The following is a 27,333-nucleotide window of genomic DNA, read 5'->3' on the forward strand; positions in this document are numbered from 1 at the left end:
TGAGTAGGTAGGATTAAAGGTGTGAGCCACCGGCACCTGGCTGATCACTCCATCTTTACTACCACAAGCCCTGGATGAACCCCTCCTGGTATATTCTGCTCCCTCTGAGAATCTGTCCTCTATGCATCCCAACCCAGACGTTCCACTGGCCAATTCTTACTGAGACCAAGAAATGATGGAAAGACAAACTAACTATTGCAGTTTACCTGGAATCTCAGCTCAACCAAACAATTGTCCCTGTTCCAAGAAGAGTGGCTTTGGTGAAGTAGGGAGGTACATGGCGGGAGGAGGGCAGGTCCAGGCTGGTAAAGCCTGTGTGAACTAGGATACTCTTCTTCACCCTGCCCTGCCCCAGAAGGAAATTCCACCACCCCAGTGTGCAGAGTTGTGTGTCAGAGGTATCTCAGCTCAGTCCTCTAAGCCCTTTGGAAGCAATAACCCTTGGAGTCTCTGATGAGCAGGAATCTCCAGACCTGAGGAGGAAGAGGTGAAAGGGAAGGCCAGGGGCTCTGGGAAAGGCTCAGGTGAGGGTAAGAAGAACAAAAGACAAGCTAGACTATCACATACACCGGAAAATACTTTGCTGAGTGACCAAAAGAAAGAGCCACAGGCACAGGCCTATGCTGGAGTGGAGATCTGGGATGAAGGCAAAGGAAGACCAATACTCCTTTAATCATGTGACATACGAGGTCTGCTCTGCCCCAGTCCTGCCATTGCTGTGTGTCCAGGAAGCTCACAGCATGCTCTTCTGAGCCTATTTTCTGCTCTAAAGCAAGTCAAGCTTGGTGGCTGGTGGCTTGTACCTGTAATCCTAACTACTCAGAAGGCTGAGAAAAGTCAATGAGACTTTAATCTCCAATTAACCAGAAAAGAAGAGCTGGAAGTAGAGGTATGGCTCAATTTCCACTGTGCAGAAAAAAGCCAACTGAGAACAAAAGGCGTTGAGTTCAAGCCCCAGGACTAGCATAACAATAATAATCATAACAACAATGGGTGAAATCATCCATTTGCAAGGGTTTTGAGATGGTGCAAGGAAAATGTGCTTGGTGACCCTGAAGTGAATTGCTTTCCTTCTCTGTGCCAATTCACCTTCTTGGAGGGTCTCTTATTTCTTCTATATCATCTTTTCTTCGAAGAGAGGGCAGAACTCTGAGAGATCCCAACAGACTTGATTCTGTCAACACTGCTGGGAGCATCCAGTCAGACATGTGAGTGATGACAAAGGCAGAAAGGGATTTCTATCGTCAGTGTGGTCACACGGGGAAGCAATGGAGACCAGGTCTGAAGACCCATCTTGGGGCTACTGACAAGAGCTTTAGAGTTGTAGAGAGGGAGAGTTTAGGAGAAGGGCAAGAAGTTTACATAGTCAGGTAGTCTGTTTAACCCCTGGGTCCAACTGAGATCTGGCTGTCTGATTCTCAGGGGTCCTCTGCTTCCAGGGAGGATTTCAGATCCCATCTTGAGACAGACGCTCCCATTTGAGGGCATGCCATGATTCTGGTCCTTTGCTTGCAAAATGTTTCTGGAATCTAAAAAATATCTCACTTATTTTTCTCAAATTATCTATTTTTTCAAGACACGGCCTTGCTACGAGTCCCAGGCTGGCCTTGAACTCTCAGTCATCCTATCCAGCGGTAGGTACCACCCCATGTGGCTTCTTATTTTATCTTGATGTCTTCCGCCTTGGAGGGAGTAGAAAGGCATACTAGGTAAAACTAGGGCTCATCAACCTTGTCCTGCCAAGTACTCCTTTCTGAGGGAGAGGGGGATTTCTTCTACCAAGGGCCATCTGGGTGTTTATAACATCATTTGCAGGTCACACTGGCAGATGAGCTCTGGGAAGCCAAGGAGAGCTGATAAGAAGCACATGTGCCTGTCCTGTCAGGTAGCAAGTGATTTCTCAAGTCCGATATGGCCTGTGGGCCAGCAGTTTCCTTAGATGATTAACAACCATGAGCAGAGTTGACCGGGAATCTAACCCAAAGTTTAAGGTAGTGACAAGTCCAACAGCAGTGGGTGCTGTTAGCAAAGCAGCCTTAAATTCCCTGTGGCTGAAGTGCCATTTGATGCCCTGTAGGTCCTTACAGCTGTTCACCTAAATTCCCTGCCAGGCCCCTGCCCTCTTGCTGGTGCCTGCTTCACCCCGAATGTCCTGTAAGACCTGCCTTACCACAAGGTGTCTTACTACATGTCTAGCATGTAGTAACTGTTCAGAGAGTATGGATGCTGGCTGAATTACCGTGTGCATCCCTGAAGCTTCCTCAATGGATGGGGAAACTGAGGCACAGAGAAAGGACCTCCCTTCCTCCCAGGTTTCATAGCCACCGAAGACAGACATCAGACAAATGAGGCTGGGCTAACTCTTTAATGAAGTTGACTCAGTGGCTGGCTGGTGTGGGTGGTGGAATTTCTAAACATCCCTTCACATCCTGAGCGAGCAGGCGACGGGAGGGAGCAGCAGCGGGAAAGGAGGAAGAAAAACAAGAAACTTGGGGGAAAAAAAGAGGGGGGGGCGATACTGAAATTGAAAACAGACGCACGCGTCCACCCTCCCTGCCCACCCCTCCCCTTCTCCCAGCCAGGCCAATCAGAAGCCGCCCTGCAGCCTTTCCCCCAAAGTGGGGGGTGGGGGCGGGAAGCCCTCGCCCTGCGGGCTGCGGGGATCTGCGGGGCGCCGCCGCACTCCGGGCCCGTGAGCGGGAGTCTGGGACTAAGGATCTCTCCATAGAGCAACTCAGACCACAGCAGAGGGGACGCAGGAGGAGAGAGCCAGCCCCTCCGACCAGACCAGACGCCGGCAGCAGCCCGCGGCTGCCCCGACGCAGACGGCCAGACCCAGGGCGGCCCCTCCTGGCCGCGCTGCTCCTCCCGAAGGATGCTTCAGGGGTGAGGCGAGGCCGGAGCCGTGAGCCCTCCCCTGGGCGCGCCCCTCGGTTCCTCGGAGTCTCCTGGAGCTTGCAAGGGTCCAACTTGCCCTGCTACTCGGCCGTCACTGACGTGGGGTCCAGCGAGGTCCTTCTGGTCCTGGGGAGAGGGCAGTAGAAGGACTTCCTGGAAGAGGTGACAGCCCCATAGCTTGGGACTGTACCAGAAGCCAGCCACCGCCGCCCCGCAGCCAGGTAAGCATGAGAAAGCGGAGGGCCGCCCAGATTCCTCCTGCTTCAGCCTGCACCGCTTGGAGTAGAGAAAAGAACACTTTTTTTTTTTTTTTAAAGAAAATCAGATGGGAGATGTAAGGGCCCGAGGAGCCAGTTCCCTCCTCCTCCAGGGTAGATGGCTTCGCCTCCCTCCCTAACTCAGCTACCCCCTTACTCTCTTTTAGAGAGAAACAGAAATGTCTGGGCTGTCTAGGCATAACATGGTCTACGGGGTGTGGGGGGAGAGCTGGGAGGGACAGGGGAAGGAGCCCAGAGAAAGCAAGAAGGGCATCCAGAAAGGAACTTAGGTAGGGACTGGGACCAAAAGGCCAGACATAGCCCCCGTTCCTTGATTCGCGCCTTGTTCCTAAGAGTCAGTCTGGCCCAGGGCCAGGCAACCGCCAGGCAACTTTTGGCGATTTAAATGGATTTGCAAATTTTCCAGATTCCTAAGATATCCTTCCAAACCTCCAGCCACTGGGAAAGTTCTGGGTCAGAAAGTTCTGGGTGGAGAAGGGTGTGACAATTAGGCTAGCGGTAGTACACTGGGCCTGGACATAGGGAATCAATCTGGTCTGTCAACTCCAGGGTCTTCTCTGGGAAGAGGGGTTGTGACCTCACGGTTTCTTTCTGCCTAAGCAGCTCTTAGTCTCCTGGCTCTTCTCTTTCTGGACTGGCCCCTTCTTAACTGGGTCGCAAATCAGAGTCTGCTCACACTGCCTGCCCTGCCCAGAGCCTTCGGTCGCTCCCCAGGGCTGGTAGCCACTGGTCCACTCTACCAGAGGGCCAGCATGGGGGCAGCATTGAGAAGACTCGCCTGCCTCAGGGCAGAGGTGTGTGGCAGAGTGCTTCTGCCTTGGCTTTCACCAATGGCACGCTGTAAGTGGTGGAACCCATAGTGGCTCTAAGCTCCTACTCTGCCAGTGCCCCAGGCTTAAGTTTTTGTGTCAGACAAATACAGGATCTGCAGAGGGAATTTGCACCATCCTATCTGCGGGTATTTGTTCTCTACTTACCCCTGTCTGGAATGCCCTATCTCATCACTTCTTTTTCTCTCTCCAGGGGCCTCCCAACTCTCCTCTTCCAAGCAGTCTTCCTGAGTCCCCCCCCCCCCAATATTCCAGGTCCCTTCCATGCCCTTCATGCTAGGCCCTTGTTACTTGGTCCTCTTTATTCTGTTTGTCAAAATCAAAATTAGTCAGGCCTAAGTGTGTGTGTGTGTGTGTGTGTGTGTGTTTAAAAAACATTGTTTTAGTTGTTATTGTAAAGGTGATATACAGAGTGGTTACAGTTACATAAGTCAAGAAATATATTTCTTTTTGGACAATGTCATCCCTGTCTCTCAGTTTTTAGTTGTTGTCGCCACCTACAAGTTGTATAGCTCATTTTCAACATAGTGTAGAGTACCACTGCTGCATTTGTTCACCCTCTGTCCCTCTATTTCTGTGCCTCCCCTTACCCTCCCCCAAACAGATAAATGGATAAACAAGACCAAAAAAATAAAAAAGAAACAAAAACAACAATGAATTAATAAACCTCTTGTGTGGCCCAGGTTTTTTTTACTGTCTTGAGTTCTGGCCCCAGTGCCCAACACTGGGTGGAGACTATGGAGGGCTGATAGGAGGAGGGACTTACCAAAGACCCTCTGTTCAGGTCTCCTGCCCTCCTGTATATTTCTATCTCAAGCTGGAAGGAGCATCCCTGCTTGTCACTGCAATCCCCCAGTGTGCACAATATCCCCCAGGATCTTCTAAAGAGGTCTTGAATCCGTAGCCAGGCAGAGGTATGTATGGTGGTCCCAGCACTGACTAGCCCCACCCCATGGAGGCATTGAGTCTGGTACTGCCCCCTGCCCGCCTTAGAATCCAGGCTGTTGCCTCTGTTTTGCAAATGAGGAAATTGGGGTTTGGAGCCGCTAAGAGACTTTCCAGGCTCAACACAGTTAGAGTTGGCATTTAGGCAAAGTTTGCCTGAACTTAAAGGTTTAACCCTGTGTTATCCTGGGAGCTCCTGGTCTGTGGGATCACTGTTTTTCCACAGAGCTGGCTCCTGACTTCACATTGTCCCCAAGAGAAAGTGACCACCCTCAACCCTGGCTGGCTGTGAGGGCACCAAGGCTCTGTCTCAGAGACTACCACCTTCCTTTTGATGGTTATCAGCAGCCCTCCCTCTGTGGGAAGAAGAGCTGGGTTGTAATTGTCTGCAGATGTGAAAACACGGTGGATTCAGAGTCAGGAGCTCAGTGCTGGGCCTGCCTTCATGCACAGACACCGTGGGGCCAGCCCCAGGCCTCCTTGTCCCCTCCCTGAGCTGCTTTGTGCTCAGAGGTAGTGTGTTCTGTGGATAAACCACACTGGGCTTGAGCATCCGCTGGCATGCCTTAACTTCTGACTCACCTGCTGGCTGCTTGTCACCCTCCGTCACACTTTGCATCTTTGAGTGGGCCTCAGTCTGTCTCTGAGCCTCAGGAATCCTGTGCTACGTAGGGTGGACCTGGGGCCGTGGGCTGGGCCAAGAGAAGGCTGATGGTCCTGCGCAGACCACCAGGTGATGAAAAGCATCTGCAGCCTACAGAGGCCTCTGTCCACAGGAGGAACCCAGATACTTCTGAGACAGCTGCCTTCCAGAGGGTACAAGGACTCTGGCATTTTGCTTAGGATAGGCTGGAGAGAGAGACAGGGAGGAATGATAAGGTCCCCAGACATCCCAGACATGTCCCACTTATTTCTTGCAGGTGGTTCTGAATCCTGTGGGCAGTTGGTCCTTGGAATGGGATTTTTTTTCACAGTCTCTCCACTGGGGAGAATAGGGGTAGGGAAGAAATGCGACCCCTCCCCAGGGGCTAAGCTGTGACACCTCCGCTGAGAAGCAGTATGGTCAGACAGTGTAACAGGAACTAATTCTCGCTGAGCACTTGCTCTGTGCATTTTAATCATGTTTGTGTCCATTACCTCCCAGTTCATGGCTCTGTTCCTTAGCACTTAGGATGTGACAAGCACCCAGGAAGTTTTTATTAAATATATAAATAATCCTATCATTCCAACAACATCAAAGAGTAACTACACACTCTCCCCATTTTACCGATAAGGAAAGGCCCAGAGTTTCACAGTTAGGCAGGGGAGGAACAGTCCTGTGATATGACATTCGGTGGGGGGAGGACGTAGCATACATTCTGAAGTGGTACCTCAACTTTGGGGGCCCTCAATATTCCAGAGTGGGACCTCAGTCCCTAAGTGTCACATGACTGTGGTCCTCAGTCTGCCTGTTAGTCAAATAAGGAGGGGGAACTGATGATGGCTAAGTTCCCTTCCAGTCCTAAAACAATTTCAGGACTCCAAGCTCCACCAGGCCAGATTGGCAGCCACACAAGCCAGGCTGTGTACTCAGGGATCATGCATATTTAACTTCACAGTGAAAGGGTTTTTCTTACGCTTTCTCAATGTAGTGCAGAAAGAGGTCAGGATCAATGACTGCTAATGGAAAACTTCAACCTGCTATCAGGAGGAGGAACTTTCTGACAGTATGAGGGGCCCCTAGTATGTTCCATTTCCCAGACAGCATGGAGGACCTGTCCAGCAGAGTCCACAAGCCCATTTTTCTGGGGTATAAATAAGCAAGGAGAGCCCAGAAGTACTGCTGTTAGGGGCTGTGTGTGTGATTTCAGAGGTTCCTTCCAGTGCCTCACTTTCAACCCCATAGTCTCTGATTTGGAAAAGGAAGATTTATTTTTTGTTGCAGATCAATAAGGGGCAAAAGGGGAAATGGACCCAGGGTGTGAAACCCACACACTTGCTGCTTGCAGTGGAGATGCTCACCTCCCGTGTCTCCCCAGCCTTTATACCAGAGCCTCAGGAAAGCAGCCCTGGCCCCAAAGTTCTCCCTCCTAAAGGTTTTCAAGGGCCCCCAGCAGAAGCACCAGGTGAAAATCGAAGTGTGCAGCTCTACCTGCATTACTACCTTTCTCCTCCCCTTGGAGAGCAGGGCTATTTGATGTCTTGGGTGCTGAACCCTTTCATCTGCTCCTCATTCACCAGCTTCTCCGCCCTATGATGGACAGGGTTGTCCCTAGGGAGAACCAGAAGGTCAGCAAGTTCCCGAATGTTGGAGATGAAAGGGACTTTGAGGGCTGGGAAGGTGGCTCAGTGGTACAGTGCTCGCCTTGCATGCCTGAGGCCTTGTGTTTGATTCCTCAGCACCACATAAGCAGAAAAAGCTGGAAGTGGTGCTGTGGCTCAAGTGGTAGAGCACTAGCCTTGAGCTGAAGAGCTGAGGGATAGCGCCCAAGCCCAGAGCTCAGGCCCCACGACTGACAGAAAAAGAAAAGAAAAGGAAAAGAAAAGGACTTTGAGGGTTACCTGGTTTGACTTCTCAATCATGTGGGTAGGAAATGGAAACGATGCCCCTCAAGCCATACAGATCGCAGGTAATGGTGCAGAACCCAAGCTCACCTTTGAGCCACTTGTGTGCCATGCATCCCAGCCCTCCATCCCCCAGCCCAGAGACACCCAAAGGGGCCAGATCCACCTCTGTCACCCAGGCCTTAGTCTCCAGTACTCACTGGGGTGATGCCAGGGGACAGATTTGGATAAAGAGAAACAAAGCCATCTCAATGAAGGATGGGAAGCCCCGGGAAGTTTTCTGGACGATAAAACCATTAATCATATCCCTTCTCTATCAGGCTGTGGTTTCTTCTTATAAAAAAGGAGGACAGGGGCGGGGGAGGCCTATACACTCTGTCTTTAGCCCCTGGAAGTTCATGACAGACTTCTTGTGGCTGTTATCCACTCCCTCCCCGCCCCATCCTGTTGCTGCTCTGATTATTTTCTTGTCTTGGAAAGTTGACCCTTCCCATCCCCAAGAGATCTTAGCCCATCAGATTCTCTACTCCTAAGGTTGCGCCTGAGAATAGGAGGCAGAGATTCCTGAAGGGACAGTGCTCAGCTTTGTAAGCATGTCACAGAAATCCAAGTCCCCTCAGCTTAGAACACTGGACTTGAAGGTCATTGCTCAGGTTTGACCTGAGGGGCGGTCAGCTGCTCCCATCTCATTGTATCTTGTCTTATCAACTCCCAGCCTGGATGTATCTGCTGATTGCTTAGTGCAGTTGTGAATAGGCAAAAAAATGCATGGTATAATAGAGAAATAGCTTGGCACATAGATGAATGGATGTGTGGATGGATGAGTAGATGGATGGATGAATGGATGGAAAGACAGATGGCCTTCTCTTTAGGGAGTAAGAATAACTTCATGAGCATTCAATTTCATGAGGACTCCGAAGTAAGAAGGGTCCAAACTGAGTTAGTACCCAGTAGGTACCATCTTGAAATTTTGAATAATAAACAAGGAGCCCCATTTTATCATCTCGCACTTGTCCCACTAATTACGTAATTGGTTCATTCTGCCAGAGGCTTCAGGCTGGGTTTCGGATGGCCTTATTCTGAAAACTGGCCTTTCTGTCTCCACTGTCCCCAGCCCAATCCATGGCTTCCATGAAATGCCGGCTTGCTCATGACACTGTACTCTATGAAACCCTTCTCCTCCAGTGCTTGATGTTATAATAGTGTTACCACTGCCCAGTCAGCAGTTGGCCACCCACCATCACCATCTATGCCTGAAAAGTTGGCATCATGTACCACTAGAGCAAAACTCAAATCCTCATCCAGAACCCCAGACCTTTTTCCAAAGACAGATCCTTCTTCCTGCCCACTCCTTGCCTCTTTGCCGAAGAACCCATTTCTGCCCTAACAGATCTGTCACTGTGGATTCTCCTAGATGCCTTGACGTCTCCACTTCTCCAGCTTTGTTCACATAGAGCCTGGTGGAATATTCTGTCCTGGCATCATTTGCTAATGAGCTCCACGAAACCCTAAAGCCCTGGCTCGAGGCCACCTCCCTTACGAAGCCCTCCACTCCCTCCCTGCTGGAATGATTCTATAACCATAAGAGTTACTATTTACTGAGAACCTATTATAAGCCACATTTTCATCATCATCTCAACCCACAGAGCAGTGGAGAAGGGATTCCCGTGCCATCTTTCAGTACCATTGGTTAGACTTAGAGAGAAGAGACTTGGGATTAAGTAGCATCAAGTTGGAGCTGTTCTTCCTGCCCTGGCTGGGCTCCCTTGCCAGTTCCCTGTCCAGGGTGGCATCCCCTCCCTAGTTGGGGAGGGTTACCATTGTGTATCCATCCCAGTTCCTAGCCTAGTGAATCTTGTGTTGGTCAGGGTCAGTAGAAGCCCCTGGCCTGAGGACAAGAAGAGCTCACATTACACAACCATTTGATCTCATGCTATATCAGCATTTATTGAGCACCTACTATAGGCTCCATTCCATAATAAGAACTTGGAGAGATACCAGATTACTGAGGGATGTGTTTTCTGATTTGTGGGAAATCAAACTGAGGCCTTGGGACAGAGGTATAGGAAAGAGTCAGCTGCCAGCCAGTGGACTAGGAGATGTGATGTTTGGCCTGTGGTTCTAAGCTGGCCCACTGGGGGCTGGGTGCACTGCTCCTTGCTGAGCCTTACTATGAAGGCCTGTGTCAGTCCTGTACCATCGGCAGCTCCCCTTCCCAAGGGGAAACTTCCCTGTGCCATCATTTATCATATGCATCCCGTTGCTGACAAGCCAAGTCTGGCAGGGTCTTGGCTGTGCAGCCAAGGCTGACTAAGTGAATGACTTATTCTCCCGTGAGTGAGTTAGAAAGAACATGGCCTCTAGCTTCACAAAGGGCTCTGTGCCAGGCCCTGTCCTGAGCATTTGCTGTGTTAACTCCATCCATAGCTTCCACAATTCAGTGACCAGCTTGACTAGCAGACCAGAACTCTGAGGCACAGAGAGGCCAAGGAACAGCGAGAGAATCAGAGGGTAATAACTGCAGGAAGAAGGGCAGGGAGACGCTGGGAAAGTGTGAGGATAAATGAAACGTGGACATTTTCTCTCTTCCTGATCTGCTGCCAGGAGGGCTCTGACGGGAATCTCAATGCCTTGTAATTGGCACTGATTAGTAGTGAGTATTCTCATTAGCTAGCTACTCCTACTCGATTTGTAGGCTCTGGGCTGGGGGGGGGTCACTAGGGACAGGCCCTGAGGCCTGCCTGCCCCCTGCCCACTTGGCTCCAAGAAGACATTCTCTTTGTGGCTCCCACCCAGCCCCTGGCTGGTCCCTGCTGGAAGCTGCCCAGGGAACAGAAGGTTTGCTTGTCTACGCCTGCTGTACTCCCCTCCCCAGCCTCAGCCTGGGACCCCTCTCAGGGGCTCCTTTAGCTGCCAGGACCTGGTGCTCTCTGTTGCCATGGCATCAGTTGGAGATGAGGCTCTGGAGGGCGGGGGCAGGGAGGGCAGCTGAGGGAGGTGGAATCCTAGAACTGGAGTGGGGGAGACCCTTGGCACTCATCACCTTGTAAAAGGGATCTGAGCTTTCTGGGCCAGGCCTGGACCCTGAGCACAGAAGGCCTGGGGCAGAGAAGGCCTACCCTCCCCTAAGTGTCTCAGCACTCCACCTCAGGGACCCTCTGATGACCCCTCATCTGAAAACAACCAAAAGCCCCAACTAATTTGGAGTCAAGTGCTCTGCTAAATGATAGGGCCAGGCCTAGAATCTCCTTGGCAAGGAACTTTCACCTCAACATTTTCTGCTGACCCCCCAGTAAAGCTATGGAAGGGTTCTGAGTTCTGTCCCTACCTTGGCCTTGCAAATTTCTAGCTGATCTAGGGCAAGACCCCTGTCTAGAAACAACTCCATCCATAGAGAGCCTGAACAACTCTGTGCTATCAGTAGCCCTCTTTCCACCTCCTCCTCGGCTGTCCCTGACAGCATGGATTCTGCAGGGACCTACGTGGGTGAAAGCCTCATGGGGGCTGTTCCCTGTGGACAGAGTTCTTTCTAGGCAGGAGACGGGCAGCTAAGAAAATAAGTTTTGGCTATGCTGTTGTGGCTCACTCCTGTAACTCCAGCTACTCAGGAAGTTGAGACCTGAAGAATCACGGTTCAAGAAGCCAGCCCAGAAAGAGAAGTCCATGAGATTCCCTCTCCAATTAATCAGCAAAAAGCAAGGCTGGAGATATGACCCAACTTTATGTCCTGGCTCTAATGCTTTTTGGTAATACGATCTTGGGGAAGCTACCAAACCTCTCTGAGACTCAGTTTCCTTCTCTGCTAAATGGGAATGAGTACGCAACTTCACAAGGGTGTTGTACGGATGAAACAGAATCCCCAGATCATCTCATAAGCACTTGTCTCCAAATTAGTTCAGGCTTTGCTGGTTTTCAGATTAGGGGGCATCAGAAGAGTAAGTGAAAGGAAAATGTTCTGGGTTTGAGATATAGAGGCTGGTGGACCATAGGAAGACCAAGGGGTGTGGAACTAGATGAGACACATGATACTCAGTTTAGTAAGACTATTCTGATAGTGTGACCTCTGAGAGTTCTGAGCTGTGCCAGGATGGGAAGTGGGGAGATGTCAGTCATGGGTGGGGAGATGAGACTGGGTGTATGTAGGGCTCTTTCAGCCCTAGGACTGTAGTGATGTGACTACTTTTCTCTAAGGAGAAGCATAGGAGAAAGACAGGCTGTGCATTACTATGAATGCAGCTTGCACTGTCTGGACTCTAGCTTTAAAAAATTAATTAAAAGCCGGGCGCTGGTGGTTCACGCCTGTAATCCTAGCTACTCAGGAGGCTGAGATCTGAGGATTGCGGTTCAAAGCCAGCCCAGGCAGGAGAGACCGTGAGACTCCTATCTCCAATAAACCACCAGAAAACCAGAAGTGACGCTGAAGCTCAAGTGGTAGAGCACTCGCCTTGAGCTAAAGAGCTGAGGGACAGCGCCCAGGCCCAGAGTTCAAACCCCATGACCAACAACAACAACAAAAAAATTAAATTAATTAATTGATTTTTCAGTCCTGGAGCACAAACCTAGAGCCTTAAGTTCTCACATGGCTCTTTTCTACTCAGGATTAGAGCTCTATCACTTGAGCAACTCCTCCACTTCTGAATTTTGGGTGGCTAAGTGGAAATGAGTCCAATAGAATTTTCTGCTTGGGCTGGCTTTGAACCACAATACTCAGATCTCAGTGTCCTGCGTAGCTAGGATTATAGGCATAAGCCACTAGTACTCATTCTTTTGGGAATGGGGGGACTGGGATTATTGCCTCCTGCTGAAAGGCAGTCACATGGATGCTGTGTCCCACTTCCAGGGGTGAGGAAGTATGCAGTTTGCCCAGGATTGCACACTAGAGCCATAGCTGGCAAGCTTTGTGATCTTGGGTAAATGATAAGACTTCTCTGGGCCTTGGTTTCCTCATCTGTAAGAAGGGAAAGAAGCACGATGTCACAGTATTGATTTGAAGACTTGGTGAGATCTTCTACATAAAGCGTAGCCCAGGTATTGTGTGGAAGTACTAAATCAGAAGGAACTATAATTATCCCTGACCTTTCCAAGGTCACCTAACTTGAATTCCTTTGAAAGGGCTGATGAGGAAGGACCCAAGTGGGAATCCAGGGCTCCTGGAGCCAGGGTTCAAGGGCCAGGCCATAGGGCCTAGAGGGTGACTGTGGGGGTTGAGCACCTAAAGCCAGTAAGACTGCACAGGAAGTAGGAAGTGCTTGTTCATCAGGCAGGCAGGCGCTGCGGTATGCATTCCCCCCCTTCTCTCTCTGACCTCCTTCCCAGGCCTGTTCCCAGCCTGCATGAGGACTAGGCCCCCTCCCTTGGGCCCCAGCACCATGAGGCACACACTGAGCACTTTCCCACGCCCTGTTCCAAACAGTTGGGCCCCATCATCACCCCCAGCCCGCAGGCAAACACACATTCTGGGGGCTGGGGGTGTGCTAAAGTGGGGGTGGCAGGCTTGAGGGGGGATCAGTCCGTTCTTTATCTGCCTGGCCTCATTCCAGACAGATGTTTCATTTTATTTTGGATTTCCAGAAAATAGGTCTTTTTTTTCCCCCCATTGTGTCCCTGGGGAGGCCTTTTGGAGAAAGGAATCCAGAGTGGGTGACGTGTATGGAGCACTGGGGGTCTGGGGAGACAGCAGCCTTCCTCCTTAGTGCTGAGGAGCTGTGGCAAGACCAAGACATGACAGTTCTTATGGCTCGGACCAAGAAACTGGCCTTTACCTGAGGGTCAGGGACAGCACCCAGGCACCAGGGCAGAAGAGTATTGCAGAGAGGTTCCCTGACTAGGACAGAGGACTGGTGAGAGGAGCTGGCTGGAAGTAAGGAGCCAGGAGAGGGGGAAGGCACAGAGGCAGCTAGAGACCACTAGGTCTGTGCTAGAGGGGACAAGGAGGGCGTTCTGTGGGACCAGCACCGAGGTTTTGTCCTTTTATATGTTCATGAAGCTAAAGCTTACCAGGCCCTGACTTAGTGGGTACTGTCTGTGACTTCATAGATACCTGGGAAGCACGAAGTGCCCCCTCCCAACCCCAATCTAGTAACAGCATTTGATAGAGTCCAGTTGCCAATCCAGCCCTCTCTCATTGTGTGATTTGGATCACATCACTCACCTTCTGGCCCTCAGTGGGTCTCTAATCCCATGGGGAGATTCAATGTGTAGGGGTGGCATGCTGGGCCTTCTCCAACGGGCAGAAGTAGGGCATGGGTCTAAGGGGAAAGGGGGAGCCTCCACCCCTTCCCAGATTTCTCCTCCCACGCATGTGTCCTGACCATGTTCTGCTGGGTCCTGGCTCCCAGGACTGAGCTCTCTGACCCAGGTGACTAGATGACACCCACATCTTGGCCCACTTGGGGAAGGCCACATGGGAGGAATTCTCTGCCAGATCCAAACTCTGCTGCTGTCACCAGCAAACTCTCCAGCAGCTGGCGATCCCTGGCTTCAGATGCCTCTCACCCCCACGCATCCCAGGCCTGGAACTGGCTGCCGTCTCTCAGCTGAGTCATGGCATCCCGGCTGGGGCCCCTCCCCTGTGCCCTCACTCCACCCCAGCTGCCTTCCAGAGCAACCTCAATGAGTACCAGACCAGATCATTCGCTCCCTACTCCATTGAACAGATAGGGAAACTAAGGCACAGGTGGATGACAGAGCTGGTCCAGATCCCAGGTATCCTTCCTCTCTTCCTAAAGTTCATCCGAGGAGCTGTGAAGACTGTTGGATTGCTCCTGTCAGCCACGTTAGCAGGTCACCTCTGAATCTGTCACCTAGGTCTGCCTGGCTGGGACAGGGCAGGTATAGTAACAAGAGCATGCTATGGATAGAGAGGGCAAAGTTGTAGGCTGAGAATTTTAATTTTATTAATTTTTAATCATCTTTACATAGTTGTGCGAAGGGGTTTCCATTCAACAAGTCAGTTTATAAGACAACATCTTGATCAGTGTGGCCCTTCCATTATTCTCCCGTGTCTTTCTTAACTCTGCCCATCCTCTCAAGTGACCCATCACTTTTTCACACATGTACATTGAATATAAGTACTGTATTCATCCACTCTTCCTCTTGAGCAGTGACTGGGTAGGGACTCCTATAAGGTGAGCTTTAGCACCTGAATCAATCCTGTCTAGGCCCAAACAGTAGGACATCCTCTTATTCTCCTTCTCTAAGCCTCAGTTTCCCCATCTTTACAATAGGACATGAGAAGGGAGTTGGATGGGATAGGACTCTGACATTCCAAGACTCTGACCTCAGACTCTCATGACCATGTCCTGTCCTCCCTGGGAATCTTGTTTATCTGGGGCATCCAGAGCTAAGCTGTCTGCCCCCCAGAAATCTTTCCTAAATCAGCCTTCTTTTCTCCATCTTACTGCTGATTCTGTCAGTCTGTTGTCTGCCTCCAAGCCAACTGTCCCATTGTCCACTAGTGTTAACAAAACACTCTACATTGTAAATCAGCTTATGGGAACTACCATAGCTCTTTATTTTTGGTGCTGGCAATGGAACCTAAGGCTAGCTGCCTCTCCTCCTCCTCCTCCTCCTCCTCCTCCTCCTCCTCCTCCTCCTCTTTCTTCTGGTGACAATAGTGGGGCTTGAACTCTGGGCCTTGTATTTGCATTTGGCTTGTATACTCACAACTAGCCCTCTACCACTTGAGTCACACCTCCACTTCTGGCTTTTTACTGGTTTATTTAGAGATAAGAGTCTCAAGAATTGGTCTGTTTGGGCTGGCTTTGAACTGTGGTTCTCATATCTCAGCTTCCTGAGTAGCTAAGATTATAGGCATGAGCCATGGGCACCCAGCTCCTAAGGCTTCTTTATGCTAGGTAAGTGCTCTACCACTTACAGCTCAGAACCCTTAGTAGGAACTTTTAACCTGATTATTCTTGTCCCCTGTACATATACTCTCCTGTCATTCCTATTCTAATATTCCAGCATTCCAAGCCAGAAGCAAGATTGCAGGTTTAGCCATGAAATCTACCTCTCCAGCATTCAATCACCAAGTTCACCAAGCCCTGTTGATTCTTTTTTTGTGTGTTTTTGCTCAAGATTGGCACTATATACCATTTGAGCTACAGCTTCACTTCTGGCTTTTTAGTGGTTAGTTGGAGATAAGTCTTTTTAGACATTCCTGCCTGGGTTGGCTTTGAACCTTGATCTTCATATCTCAGCCTCCTGAGAAGCTAAGGTTACAGGTGGGAGCCACTGATACCTGGCTAAGTCCTGTTGATTCTAAGCTACACAAACCTCAAATCTACCTGTTCCCATCAGTCTCCAACCAATGCTGCTCCATCATACCTCAACCAGGTCAGCTGCCTGATCAGAGATGGGGTGCAGGGAGTTGTCAGGGAGTGTGGAGTCACCCTGCCTCGTTCTGGCCTCTGCTCTATCCTTCCCTGGCTTGCATTCCTGGGCAAGTTTCCAAACAGCTTTCTGCTTTAGTTTTCCCACCTATAAAATGAAAAATTGTTGCCAGGCATTGAAGGCTCACACCTGTAATCCTAACTACTCAGGAGGCTGAGATCTTAGAATTGAAATCATCTTGGGCAGAAAAGTTCATGAAACTCTTATTTCCAGTTAATCATCAAAAAGCCAGAAGTAGAGGTGTGGTTCAAATGGGAGAGCACCGGCCTTGAGTGAAAAAGCTGAGAGACAGTGCTCTGGCCCTGAGTTCTAGCCCCAGAAAAAGAGAGAAAGAGAGAGAGAGAGAAGGAGGGAGAGAGAGAGGGAGAAAGAAAGAGACAGAAAGAGAGAGAGGAAGGAAGGAGAGAAGGAAGGAAGGAAGGAAGGAAGGAAACAAAGAAAGATGGAGAAAAACAATAATCATGGTATATAGCTCAGAGTTGACAGAAGATCAAATGTGTCAACACATATCAAATGCTCAGAATTCCAAACATACAACATTCTGGCTGGTCTGCACACACACACACACACACACACACACACACACACATGTCAGGTTCGGAGGCATTGGAGGTTCTGTATGCACACGTTCTGTGCATGTCCTGTAGTGGGGCCATGAATGTTCCGTCGTTCGTCCGTGCAAAGCTCTGTGCACATGGCGAAAATGTCAGGCGGCAGCAGTCTGTGCTGTGTGCACATGTGTGGGCACACACAGGGCACGTGCCTGCGTGGGGGCTGGGCACGCAGCTGCTGCGCACACATGTGTTTCAGAGGAGCGTGAGAACGAGTGCGTGGGCAGGCGTCTGTCCTGCGTGCATGTGCTCCCCCGGCAGCACTGCGGGTCCCCCTCCCCTGCCTGCTCATGTCGTGGGAGCCTTGGGACCCCGAGGGAGGAAAGCTGCTGCTGCGGATGTGGCCAAGATGGACTGGATTTATTTAGATGAAGGCGGTGGGAAAGGGGTGGAGAATCATGTGTTTGTAAGAGGGAAGGCTGGGCTCTGAAGTTGATTTCTTCTGCAGCCTGCTGGCTCCCCTGGGCTTGGGGGCCTCACTCTGCCCCCCTCTAAGAGGCTGCTCTAATTCATTGTGAGGAGCCCGGTCTGGCCTGTGTATGGAGAACACTGAGGGTATCCTGGTACCCAGAAATGTGCCTTTCTTCCTTTGCAAAGGCCAGTGGCTTGAGGAGCTCTGCCTTGATCCCAGACAGGACAGAATGGCAGGTAAAGCACGCCCCAATGGGACACTGTGCTGACGTGGGTGGCTCTTCCCTGGAGCACAGATGCCCTTTGAAGAAAGGAAGTTGTCACAGGCAGGTTGCCACTCCAGGTCAGCTGTTTGGACTGCCCCGGGGCTTGTCGGAACTGAGCAGCCTCTGTATAAAGGCCATGAGGCATTAAGGGAGAATGGGAGGTGACCAGAGTCATCTGGAAGACCCCAGAAGTCATGGCTGGATGCTACAAATGGCACTCTAATGTGTCCCAGACTTCTGGCTTGCTGTCCTTATCACCGTTTTCCATCTCCTGAACCTCTGCAAGTCACCTGAACGGCTGTTATCTAACTCCTAATTGTGCAGAGAGGGAAACTCAAAGCCAGAGAGGGACCCAGTGTAAGTCAGTGACAAATGGCCAGGGACACTGGAGGCACAAAATGAGATATTTAAGCTATGTATGGGTGGCTCACGCTTGTAATCCTAGCTACTCAGGAGACTGAGATCTGAGGATTGTGGTTCAAACCCAGCCTGGGATAGACAGTCCTTGAGACTCTTTTCTCCTTTTAACTACCAGAAAACCATAAGTGGTGCTGCGGCTCAAAGCACTAGCCTTCAGCACAAAGAGATCAGGGACAGTGCCCAGGCCCTGAGTTCAAACCCCACCACCAACCAAAAACAAATTAAAATGTGATACTTTATGGATTATTTTTAGGTTATTCTGGCCTCAGATATGCCCTTCCCTCTTTTTTGTTTTTGTCGGTCATGGGGCTTGAACTCTGGGCTTGGGTGCTGTCCCTCAGCTCTTCAGCTCAAGGTGAGCGCTCTATCACTTGAGCCACAGCGCCACTTCCAGTTTTCTGGTGGTTTATTGAAGACAAGAGTCTCACAGACTTTCCTGCCTGGGCTGGCTTTGAACCATGACGCTCAGATTTCAGCCTCCTGAGTCGGGATTACAGGCGTGAGCTACCGGCACCAGGCTTGTCCTTGTCCTCTTGACTAGCTCCATTTCTCAAGCTGCTCCATTGAGAGACAAACCTCTTGGAGACAAACCTCTTTGGCTGGTCAAAAAGGCCAAGCTTTGAGATAAGGATCATTTTCCAATATGGCCTAGCCAAAGTCTTCCCTCTCTGGCTAGAGAAAGCTAGAGTCCTGCTCAGTCCCACAGTGGGGTTCAAGGACCTTATGAGGAAAGCCGAAATACATGTTATTATAAAGAGTCCAGCCAGTCCCAAACCCCTGGGCTGTCCATCCCCCTCACACTCTCCCAAACTCATTTGTTCAGTTTCTCCTCTTCCACAGCCCGAATCCGCCTTTTTTTCTGTGTGACTAGGTCATGATCATGTGCCTCTCTGGGCCTCTGCTGCCCATTTGAAAAGAGTCATTCCTTGCAGAGTCTCAGGAGTCTAAAGCCACCCCCAACCCCAGTCGGATGGCTCGAAGGGGAGAAGACAGAGTGCCATAAAGAAGCAGGGTCAGGGGCTACATGCCATGAGGTCCCAGCCCACACGGCCAGCCCAGCCTTCCAGAGCCAGGCCGGCCCCTTTGCAGTGACCTCCTGTCTCCTCGCCAGGCGGCTAAATTCCTCCTTTAGAATAATAAACAGTGTGGCCAGCCAGCGAGAGAGGAAGGCTGAGATGACCCCCCTCCCCCAACCTGGGCTGCTAATGATTTTCTTTGGCCCAGATCTCAGGCAGGAAGTAGGGAGCCAGAGGGGCACCCACCTAAAAGGCAGATGGGCCTCTGTGGGGGCTGCAGGCTCTGTGTGGGCACTGCTTTGTCGTGCGCAGGAAGACCTGATGTCCAGCTGGAGGGGCTGGCTCGGAGGAGTGGGAGTGGGCGATGTTGTCAAGGGGACATGGGACGGCTGGGATTTGACCTTCTGAAGCAATTCGGAGTGAGGAAACGAAGGCAGGAGGGGACTCTCTGTCAGGCTGCTCTGAAGGAAAAGAGAAAAGCAGATTTGTTTGAACTGATTATTGGGATATTGCACACACAGAGCTGGGGCTGTGGTTCATAGGCAAAGGGTAGAGCCTCTATCCAATCTGTGTGTGTGTGTGTGTGTGTGTGTGTGTGTGTGTGTGTGCGTGTGTGTGTTTGCTCTGGTCCTGGGCCTTGAACTCAGGGCCTGGGCACTCTCTTAGCCTTTTTTTCTCTCTCAAGGCTGGCACTCTGCCACTTGAACCACAACTCTTTTCCTGGCTTTTTGTGGTTCATTGGAGATAAGAGTCCCACAGACTTCCCTCCCAGGCTGGCTTTCAATCACTATCCTCAGATCTCAGCCTTCTGAGGAGCTAGGATTACAGGTATGAGCCATTGGTGCCTGGCATCTGTCCTTTCTTTAATGTCTGACGTCAGCTCAGATAGGCAGCATGCATTGTCCATCATCCCACTGCAAGTGCGGGAGGCTCAGCCTACAGAAGCAGCCATTGCACATACAGACCTAGTTCCCAGCTCTGGGCTGGAAACTAGAAGGGGTGAGAGAGGGAGGTGGGGAGCTAGTATGGCCAAACTGGGCAGTCAGGCAGTAGTGAGTGTGAGTCCTACAGCATCATGAGGCTCGCTGCTGCCTTGTCACATTGTCCCTTCTCCTATTTCTTGCCCTTGGGATTTCTGTTTACTCCCGGCCTCCTTCCTTTGGGAGCTGTGGGTAGCCCATGGCATGCTTGGCTACTATGATTATTTGGAAACTAAGCTCTGGCTCTTGAGGGAAGGACTAGATTAAAGACCCATCCAATTCAATCTGTCTCTGTGTCCCTGCTTCCATCTGTGTCCAGAACTGTGTATTTCCTGCATTTCCTTTCCCTGTCTTGTCTATCTGTGTCTCTCTCCCACCATTTAGCTCTCTTTGGCATCCTCTTGAACAGGATGGTCTTCCCTTCTCAGAGCCTCAGTTTCCCCATCCTGGACACTGGGATAGAGGTAGGGAGCATGGCTTCACTGGTCCCAAAAGACCTACAAAGTCTCTCCAGTTCAATGGGGCTGGGACCCTGGACCCTCTCCCCTGGGCCTCCCAGTACTGCTGTGGGCTGAGTAGGGGGGCCAGCCCCCACATTCCACAGCCTTAACTCCTCCTGCTTCCCTTCCCATAGCCTCCCCACTTCCTGTTGTGTTTGCGGAGGGAGCTGTGGGAGTTTGCTAGGCTCTGGCTTACCCCCTCCTTCTCCTCCAGGCCTTTCATCACACTTTCCCAAATATTTGTCCTGGCAGATAAGTGCCTGGTATTGGAACTGTCACCAGAGGACAAGCTGTCAGAGCTGGCAGGCCCCTGGACCCTAGCCCAATGTCCCCATCCCATTGTGCATACAGGGAAACTAAGGCTCAGAGAAGCAAAGGACTCAGCCAAAGCCACACAATGGTTAGGAACAGAGGGGAGAGGGCTCAGGATAGGAAGTGTTCAGGCAGGGGCTCGCTCTGCAGGAAGCTTTAGTACTAAGATGAGCATGATGCTGCCTCTACCCTGGGCCCTGACTCTTGTTTAACTCTGCAGGACACCATGCAGCTTCCAGGTGTGATGCCAGCTCGGCTCCTCAAAGGTAAGTAGACTGGAGATGAGGTTAGGGCCCTGGGAAGCCACAGAGTGGAGCAAGCAGGGCTGGTGCATGCTAAAACCAGGCCTGGAAAGGCCAGAAGCATCGCTATGCTTCGGGGCTTCAATGTCTTTTTTTCTTTTCTTTTTGCCAGGAGAGGAGGGTGCCTCTGTGGAGGCCTCCTTCAACTGCCCTATTACTCACTTAGAAGCCTTCAATAGACCCTTCCTTGTCCAGAGCCATCCGGAACCATCCGGGCAAATCCCTGCTTAGCCTTTCGTATCCCACTGCACTCTGTAACAGTCACCACTAGCTTCCTCTCCCTCCTTGGTTGGACTGGTTGCATGCATGTTCTCTAGGACGGGAAGGATGCTCGAGCTAGCAATGAGATGCCATGCCCTTCCCTTCAGGCTGGTGCCAGAAGCCTGGCTTACTGCTTGCCCACCTGTCCTGATTTTCATCACCAGGGCATGCATTACAAAACCCTACTCCAGAAGATGTTATAGGGAGAGACTACTGTCTCTCTCTCTCTCTCTCTCTCTCTCTCTCTCTCATAACCTCCAGCTCCAGGCCCCTCAGCATCTCTCCTGCCCCAATCTGTCTAAGTAACCTTAGCACCTCTCTCTCATTCCCTTCCCAAGCTCAGCCATCTCTTGGTTTCACAGGAACCTGGGCAGCTGGGAGCAGCAGCAGGGAAGAGGCTAGAGAGTGACCTGGGAAATAATGCAGGAACTGGTGGTTGGAGAATTGCTTCCCGAGGATTTCCTGACCCCTTCTCCTGCTGACTGCTTGAACACTACATTGCTGAGGGACTCAAGCCAGGGGTCTGGAGGGATGGAGACAGAGCCTCCAGACCCCTGGGGGCAGTGGGCAATCAAGCTTAGAACCACAGGCAGAGGGTTCTATTCAGGGCTGGATAGAGAGGTTTGTTTTTTCCATGAATTGGGGATTATGTATGCACGCCTCTGAAACAGCTAGAGCGGGGTGGTAAGGCCCCTGTGCCCTGACATTTGCCACCTCCTGTCCCCAAGGCCAGTTGCTGTTGCTGCCCATACTCTTGCTGTTGGGACCACAGACCTCCCAGGGCCTGGTCATCACGCCCCCAGGCCCAGAGCTTGTCATCAATGCCTCCAGCACCTTTGTTCTGGTCTGCTCGGGTTCAGCTCCAGTGGTGTGGGAACGGATGGCCAAGGTGCCCCAGCAGCAACTCTCCAAGATGCAGAACGGTGCCTTCTCTAGCACACTGACACTGACCAACGTCACGGGGCTAGACACAGGAGAATACTTTTGTACCTACAATAGCTCCTTTGGGCTGGAGTCCGGTGATCGAAAACGGCTCTACATTTTTGTACCAGGTAAGACTCCCTGGTCTGCATGCCTACTCCCTTACCCTCTCTCCTCCGAAGATGTCAGAGGGTCCTCAGGAGGACTTCAGTGACTCCATGGCACCATCGTAGGAACTCAGACAAGGCCCTGAATCCAGCTGGCTCGGCACAGATGGATGTGCCTTCTCATCACCTGGATGTCTGTCTGCATCTTGCCAGCCATTCCCATTCTAGCCTCCCAAGAAATCCATGCCCTCAGCTGGTTTACTCCACTCTCTCTTTGTCCCTATGACTCAAAATGGCATGTGGGATGTAAAAAGTAAAATAAAATAAAATAATATGATAGATTCATCTAAGAATGTTAGAGCTGGCCTCTGAGGGCATCTATCCTAGTCCATGTTTGCTGCTATAATACAATTCCTCCTGAGACTGGGTAATTTATAGTGAAGGGAAATGTATTGGGTTATTATTCCGGAGGCCAGGAAGTTCAAGATAAAAGGCTGGCACCCAGGCTGGGAAGGTGGCTCAGTGGTAGAGCGCTTGCCTTGCATTTATGAGGCCCTGTGTTCGATTCCCCAGCACCACATAAGCAAAAAGAAAAAAGCCGGAAGTGGCGCTGTGGCTCAAGTGGTAGAGCGCTAGCCTTGAGCTGAAGAGCTGAGGGACAGCGCCCAGGCCCAGAGTTCAGGCCCCACAACTGGACACCCCCCCCCAAAAAAAGGCTGACACCTAGAAAGGGCCTCCTTCTTGTTGGAACATCCCATGGGAAAAAAAGCAGAAGGGAAAGAGGGAGTGCTAAAGGCACTTGTTCCCCAGTTTTTTTACATACTTAGTCTAGATTTTAATTAATTAACTAGCGCTAGTACTGGAGCTTGATCTTAGAGCCTGAGCACTGAGCCTTAGCTTTTTTGCTCAAGGCTGGAACTCTTGAGACAACAACTCCATTTCTGGATTTTTGCTGGTTCATTAGAAATAAGATACTCAGGGACTTTCCTGTCAAGTCTGACTTCATATTATAACTCAGATCTCAGCCTCCTGAGTAGCTAGGATTACAGACAGGAGTCACCAGTCAGATCATTGTTTTCTTTTTTGGGTGGGGGGAGGGGTCCGGTCATGGGGCCTGAACTCTGGGCCTGGGTGCTGTCCCTCAGCTCTTCAGCTCAAGGCTAGCGTTCCACCACTTGAGCCACAGCGCCACTTCCGGCTTTTTTCTTTTTGCTTACGTGGTGCTGAGGAATTGAACCCAGGGCCTCATGCATGCAAGGCAAGCACTCTACCACTGAGCCACCTTCCCAGCCCCAGATTATTATTTTCTTAAGTGAAATTTTTCTCATTGTTCAGAGATATGATTGTGTAGAAAACAAACTGAAAGAACTTGTTCCTTTTAGAATGACACCAGTGTCCTCCATAGAGCCTTGGTGGGTGAATTGTCTCATGAAGACCTTACCTCCTGACACTGTTACAACGCCAATGAATGGGGCCATAACAGCATCCCTATTCTGTATAGGGGAGACTGAGGGCCAGACAGGGAAAGAAACTTGATCAAAGACACATGGCAATTCACAGAATAGGAAGAAACCATTTCCTTCTTTCTTGGCTCTACTTCTGGCAGATCCCGCCATGGTCTTCCTTCCTCAGAACTCCGATGACCTATTCATCTTTCTCATGGAAGTCGCTGAGACTACAATTCCCTGCCGAGTGACAGACCCTCAGCTGGAGGTGACACTGCATGAGAAGAAAGTGGACACTCCCTTGCCTATCCCTTATGACCATCAGCGAGGCTTCTCTGGTATCTTTGAAGACAAGACTTACATCTGTAAAGCCACTGTTGAAGACAGGGAAGTGGAGTCCGATGCCTACTACATCTACAGCCTACAGGGTAAGCCCCCTTTTCTGGCTTGACATTGAGTCCTTCAGGGGGAGGCATAGCGTTTTGCAACTTACAAAGTATACAGTTCCAGTTGGATGTTACTCAGGAAGCTGAGATCAGAGAACTGAGGTTCAAAGTCAGCCTGGGCAAAAAAAAAATGAAAGTAGGGGTATGGATCAAGTGGTAGAGCTCCAGCATTAGGCAAAAAAGCCAAGTGAGAACATGAGGCACATGCGCTCGTGCACATATGTATACAACTCCATTTTACATCAGTTCTCACTGCAGACTTGGAGATAGCATTTCCTCCATTTCACAGATGAGAAAACTGAGGTTCAGAGAGATGAATGGAGTTTGCTCACACTCTTAAAACGCATTAGTGGCAAAACTGGTCTACAAAATGTGGTGGGCAGAAAAATATGCTTTGGAGATGGTTGAATCTGAATGCCAGCTCAGCCATTTTCCATGATTTTCAAAAGATGTGTACAAGGTACATGATCCTTTAAGCCTGCTTTTGTCACAACAAAACAATGGCAGTGAGCTGGATACCTGTGGCTCATGCCTGTAATCTTAGCTACTCAGAAGGCTGAGATCTGAGGATCATAGTTCCAAGCCATCCTGGGCAGGAAAGTCTGTGAGACTCTTTTCTCTATTTAACCACAAAAAGCCAGAAGTGACCCAGCCACTGGTGGCTTATGCCTGTAATCCTAGCTATTCAGGAGGTTGAGATCTGAGGATCATGGTTCAAAGCTAGCCCAAGTAGGAAAGTCCATGAGACTCTTATCTCCAGTTAATCACCAGAAGACGGGGAAGGGGCTGTGGCTTAAAGGTAAAGTGCTTGCCTTGATCTGAAGAGTCCAGGGACAGCACCCAGTCCCAGAGTTCAAGCCCCATGACCAACCAAAAGAAAAAAAAAGCCAGAATTGGAGCTGTGGCTTAAGTGGTAGAGTGCTAGCCTTGAGCAAAAAGCTGAGACAGCATCCAGGCTCTGAGTTCAAGTTCTGAGACTGGCAAAAAAGAAAGAACAAACAAACAAACAACCAAGGGCAATGATGACTGCTTACCTCCAGGGATTAGAGTGAAGATTAAATAAAAAAATTGACAGTTATCTAACACATGGTAAGTGCTCAGTAAACTCCCATGCTAGACCCCAGAGGATACTTAGCTTTCCAGACTCTTACCCTTCTAGAATGTCAGCTCTCCTATTCACAGCTCTAGCCCAGTGCCTGGAATAGTGCTTGGCATATAGTAGGTATTCCATAAACATTATTGAATGAGTGACTCCTCCATACCAGTCATCTCTTCCCATTCTTGGTCTCTACCTCACTCCCAAGTCCAAGTGCTGGAGGTAACCTCTCCAGCTCTAAACCCATGCCTTTCCTACAGTGTCATCCATCAATGTCTCCGTGAGCGCCGTGCAGACTGTGGTCCGCCAGGGCGAGAACATCACCATCTTGTGCATTGTGACTGGGACCGAGGTGGTCAACTTTGAATGGACATACCCTCGCTTGGAGGTAAAGCTGGGCCAGGGGTTTGGAGAAGGGGCCAGGCAGGGGTGGATATCTCAGCAGGAACACCCAGCTCTCACAGACGCCTCCTGATGTGGGGACCCTTCCTGCCTTGTCCCTGCAGAGTGGACGGAAGATAGAGCCAGTGACAGACTTCCTCCTTGACATGCCCTCCCACATTCGCTCCATCCTGCACGTCCTCAGTGCTGAACTGGGGGACTCCGGGGTCTACAGCTGCAATGTGTCAGACACTGTGACTGAGCATGGGGACGAGAAGGCCGTCAATATCACTGTGCTCGGTGGGTGTGATGGACGCGGCCTCCAGCTTCTGACACGGTCCTGGGGTACAGCCAACCACTTTGTAGAGCAGTCCTAGACTGCAATAGCCAAAACTCCACTTCCAGGATATGGCTTGAATGCCAACCCAGACTTTCCACTCAGCCAGAACTTTAGCCTCAACCTGATATTTGATCACAACCCCCCCCCCCTCCCCGCGGGCAGGCCCAAGCAGCAGATTCCCAAATCCAACCACGGAGTTGGCTTGAGGCACCAGTGTACCTCAGCTATAAACCACGCCCTAGTCGCAACCTCAAAACCGCTCTAACACCAATACTAGAGCCAAATTGGGCTCCAGTCCCAGCCTCAGCTTTAACCCTGGCTCCATCACTGGAAGGTTCCCCCAAACCTGAAGCCCCACATCGAAAAGAAGCCTTGCTTTTGGAAGCCCTGCTTCTGGAAGCCCCGCCCCCGGAGCCCCGCCCCTGGAAGGCACTCCCCCATTGGTGGCGGATCATAACCCCGCCCCGGGCCCCGCCCCCAAAGGCACTCCCCATTGGCGGCGTATCAGCCCCGCCCCCATAGCCCTCCCCTGACCACCCTACCTTACAGAGGTCGGCTACGTGCGGCTGCAGGAGGTGAACCCAGTAGAAGTTGCTGAGCTGCACCAGAGCCGAACGCTGCAAGTGATGTTCGAAGCCTATCCGCCACCTTCTGTCTTGTGGTTTAAGGACAACCGCACCCTAGGCGACTCTAGCGCCGGCGAGATCATCCTGTCCACTCGCAATGTGTCGGAGACCTGGTGAGCAGGGCCTTCAGCCACCTGACAAACCTATGTCCACTATTCCCGAGGGCCCACAATGAACCAGACATCGTGGCAGGTGATGGAACGCTTCAGGTAGAAGAGCAAAACGTTCCATACCTCTGATAGTTTCCGATCTACTGGGGGGACACCGGTACTGGCTAGTTGATCATGAAGATATTTATGACAACTGGGTCCAGCAGATGGCAGGCAGCCTAGGTAAAGGCTGGGGACCAGGAGGGCTATTTGCTGTCATCGCTGTTGTCCCTGAGGCTAGAGACTTGCATATTAACAGAAACTGTGGGGTTAGGTAAGACAAAGCAAGTCTGGCCCCTCAGAAGGGATGAGGTGGAGGGAGGAACATTGTACACACCCCCTCCAATTTTGCACAAGCTTTTCTCTTGGCTCCGTGGAACTGCCAGTGGGTGAGATTCAGGAGATTGGATTTGAGTGTTGGCTCTGCCGCTGCCTTGGAGATTTGGTCAAGCCCCTTCTCCCTGGGCCTCTGTACTGGGATGTGGGTGGGGAGGGCTGTAAGAGTTCCTCCAGCTCTGACTGCCTGCTCCCTAGGTATGTGTCAGAACTGACACTTGTGAGGGTGAAGGTGGCAGAGGCTGGCTATTACACCATGCTGGTCTTCCATGAAGATGCTGAAGCCCAGATCTCCTTCAGGCTGCAGGTCAATGGTGAGGATCACCTACCTCCTCCTTTCCCTATCCATTTCCTCTCCCTATATTACCCACCTACCCACTATCTGTTACCTGCTATCTACTAGAAAGGAAGTCTAGAACTACTTCCTCCTCCTCCTTTTCTTCTTCTTCTTCTTCTTCTTCTTCTTCTTCTTCTTCTTCTTCTTCTTCTTCTTCTTCTTCTTCTTCTTCTTCTTCTTC

The 27,333-nt window shown here is 50.8% G+C and overlaps 1 protein-coding gene across 1 annotated transcript in view; it reads left to right on the top strand.

Annotated features, from left to right (window-relative positions):
• Window positions 1–2,637: 2,637 nt before the first annotated feature.
• Pdgfrb (platelet-derived growth factor receptor, beta polypeptide) overlaps window positions 2,638–27,333 on the top strand; it is a 45,432-nt gene continuing 20,736 nt past the window's right edge. Inside the window, exons 1-8 of the mRNA XM_013025568.1 lie at window positions 2,638–3,119; window positions 20,626–20,671; window positions 21,697–22,020; window positions 23,603–23,869; window positions 25,244–25,371; window positions 25,490–25,664; window positions 26,254–26,443; window positions 27,014–27,129. Coding sequence (XP_012881022.1) covers window positions 20,632–20,671; window positions 21,697–22,020; window positions 23,603–23,869; window positions 25,244–25,371; window positions 25,490–25,664; window positions 26,254–26,443; window positions 27,014–27,129 — 1,240 coding nt within the window. The 5' untranslated portion in view covers window positions 2,638–3,119; window positions 20,626–20,631. The remainder of the gene's footprint in view (window positions 3,120–20,625; window positions 20,672–21,696; window positions 22,021–23,602; window positions 23,870–25,243; window positions 25,372–25,489; window positions 25,665–26,253; window positions 26,444–27,013; window positions 27,130–27,333) is intronic.

The sequence above is a fragment of the Dipodomys ordii genome, unplaced genomic scaffold, assembly GCF_000151885.1.
Source record: "Dipodomys ordii isolate 6190 unplaced genomic scaffold, Dord_2.0 Scaffold85, whole genome shotgun sequence".
Taxonomy (NCBI): Eukaryota; Metazoa; Chordata; class Mammalia; order Rodentia; family Heteromyidae; genus Dipodomys; species Dipodomys ordii.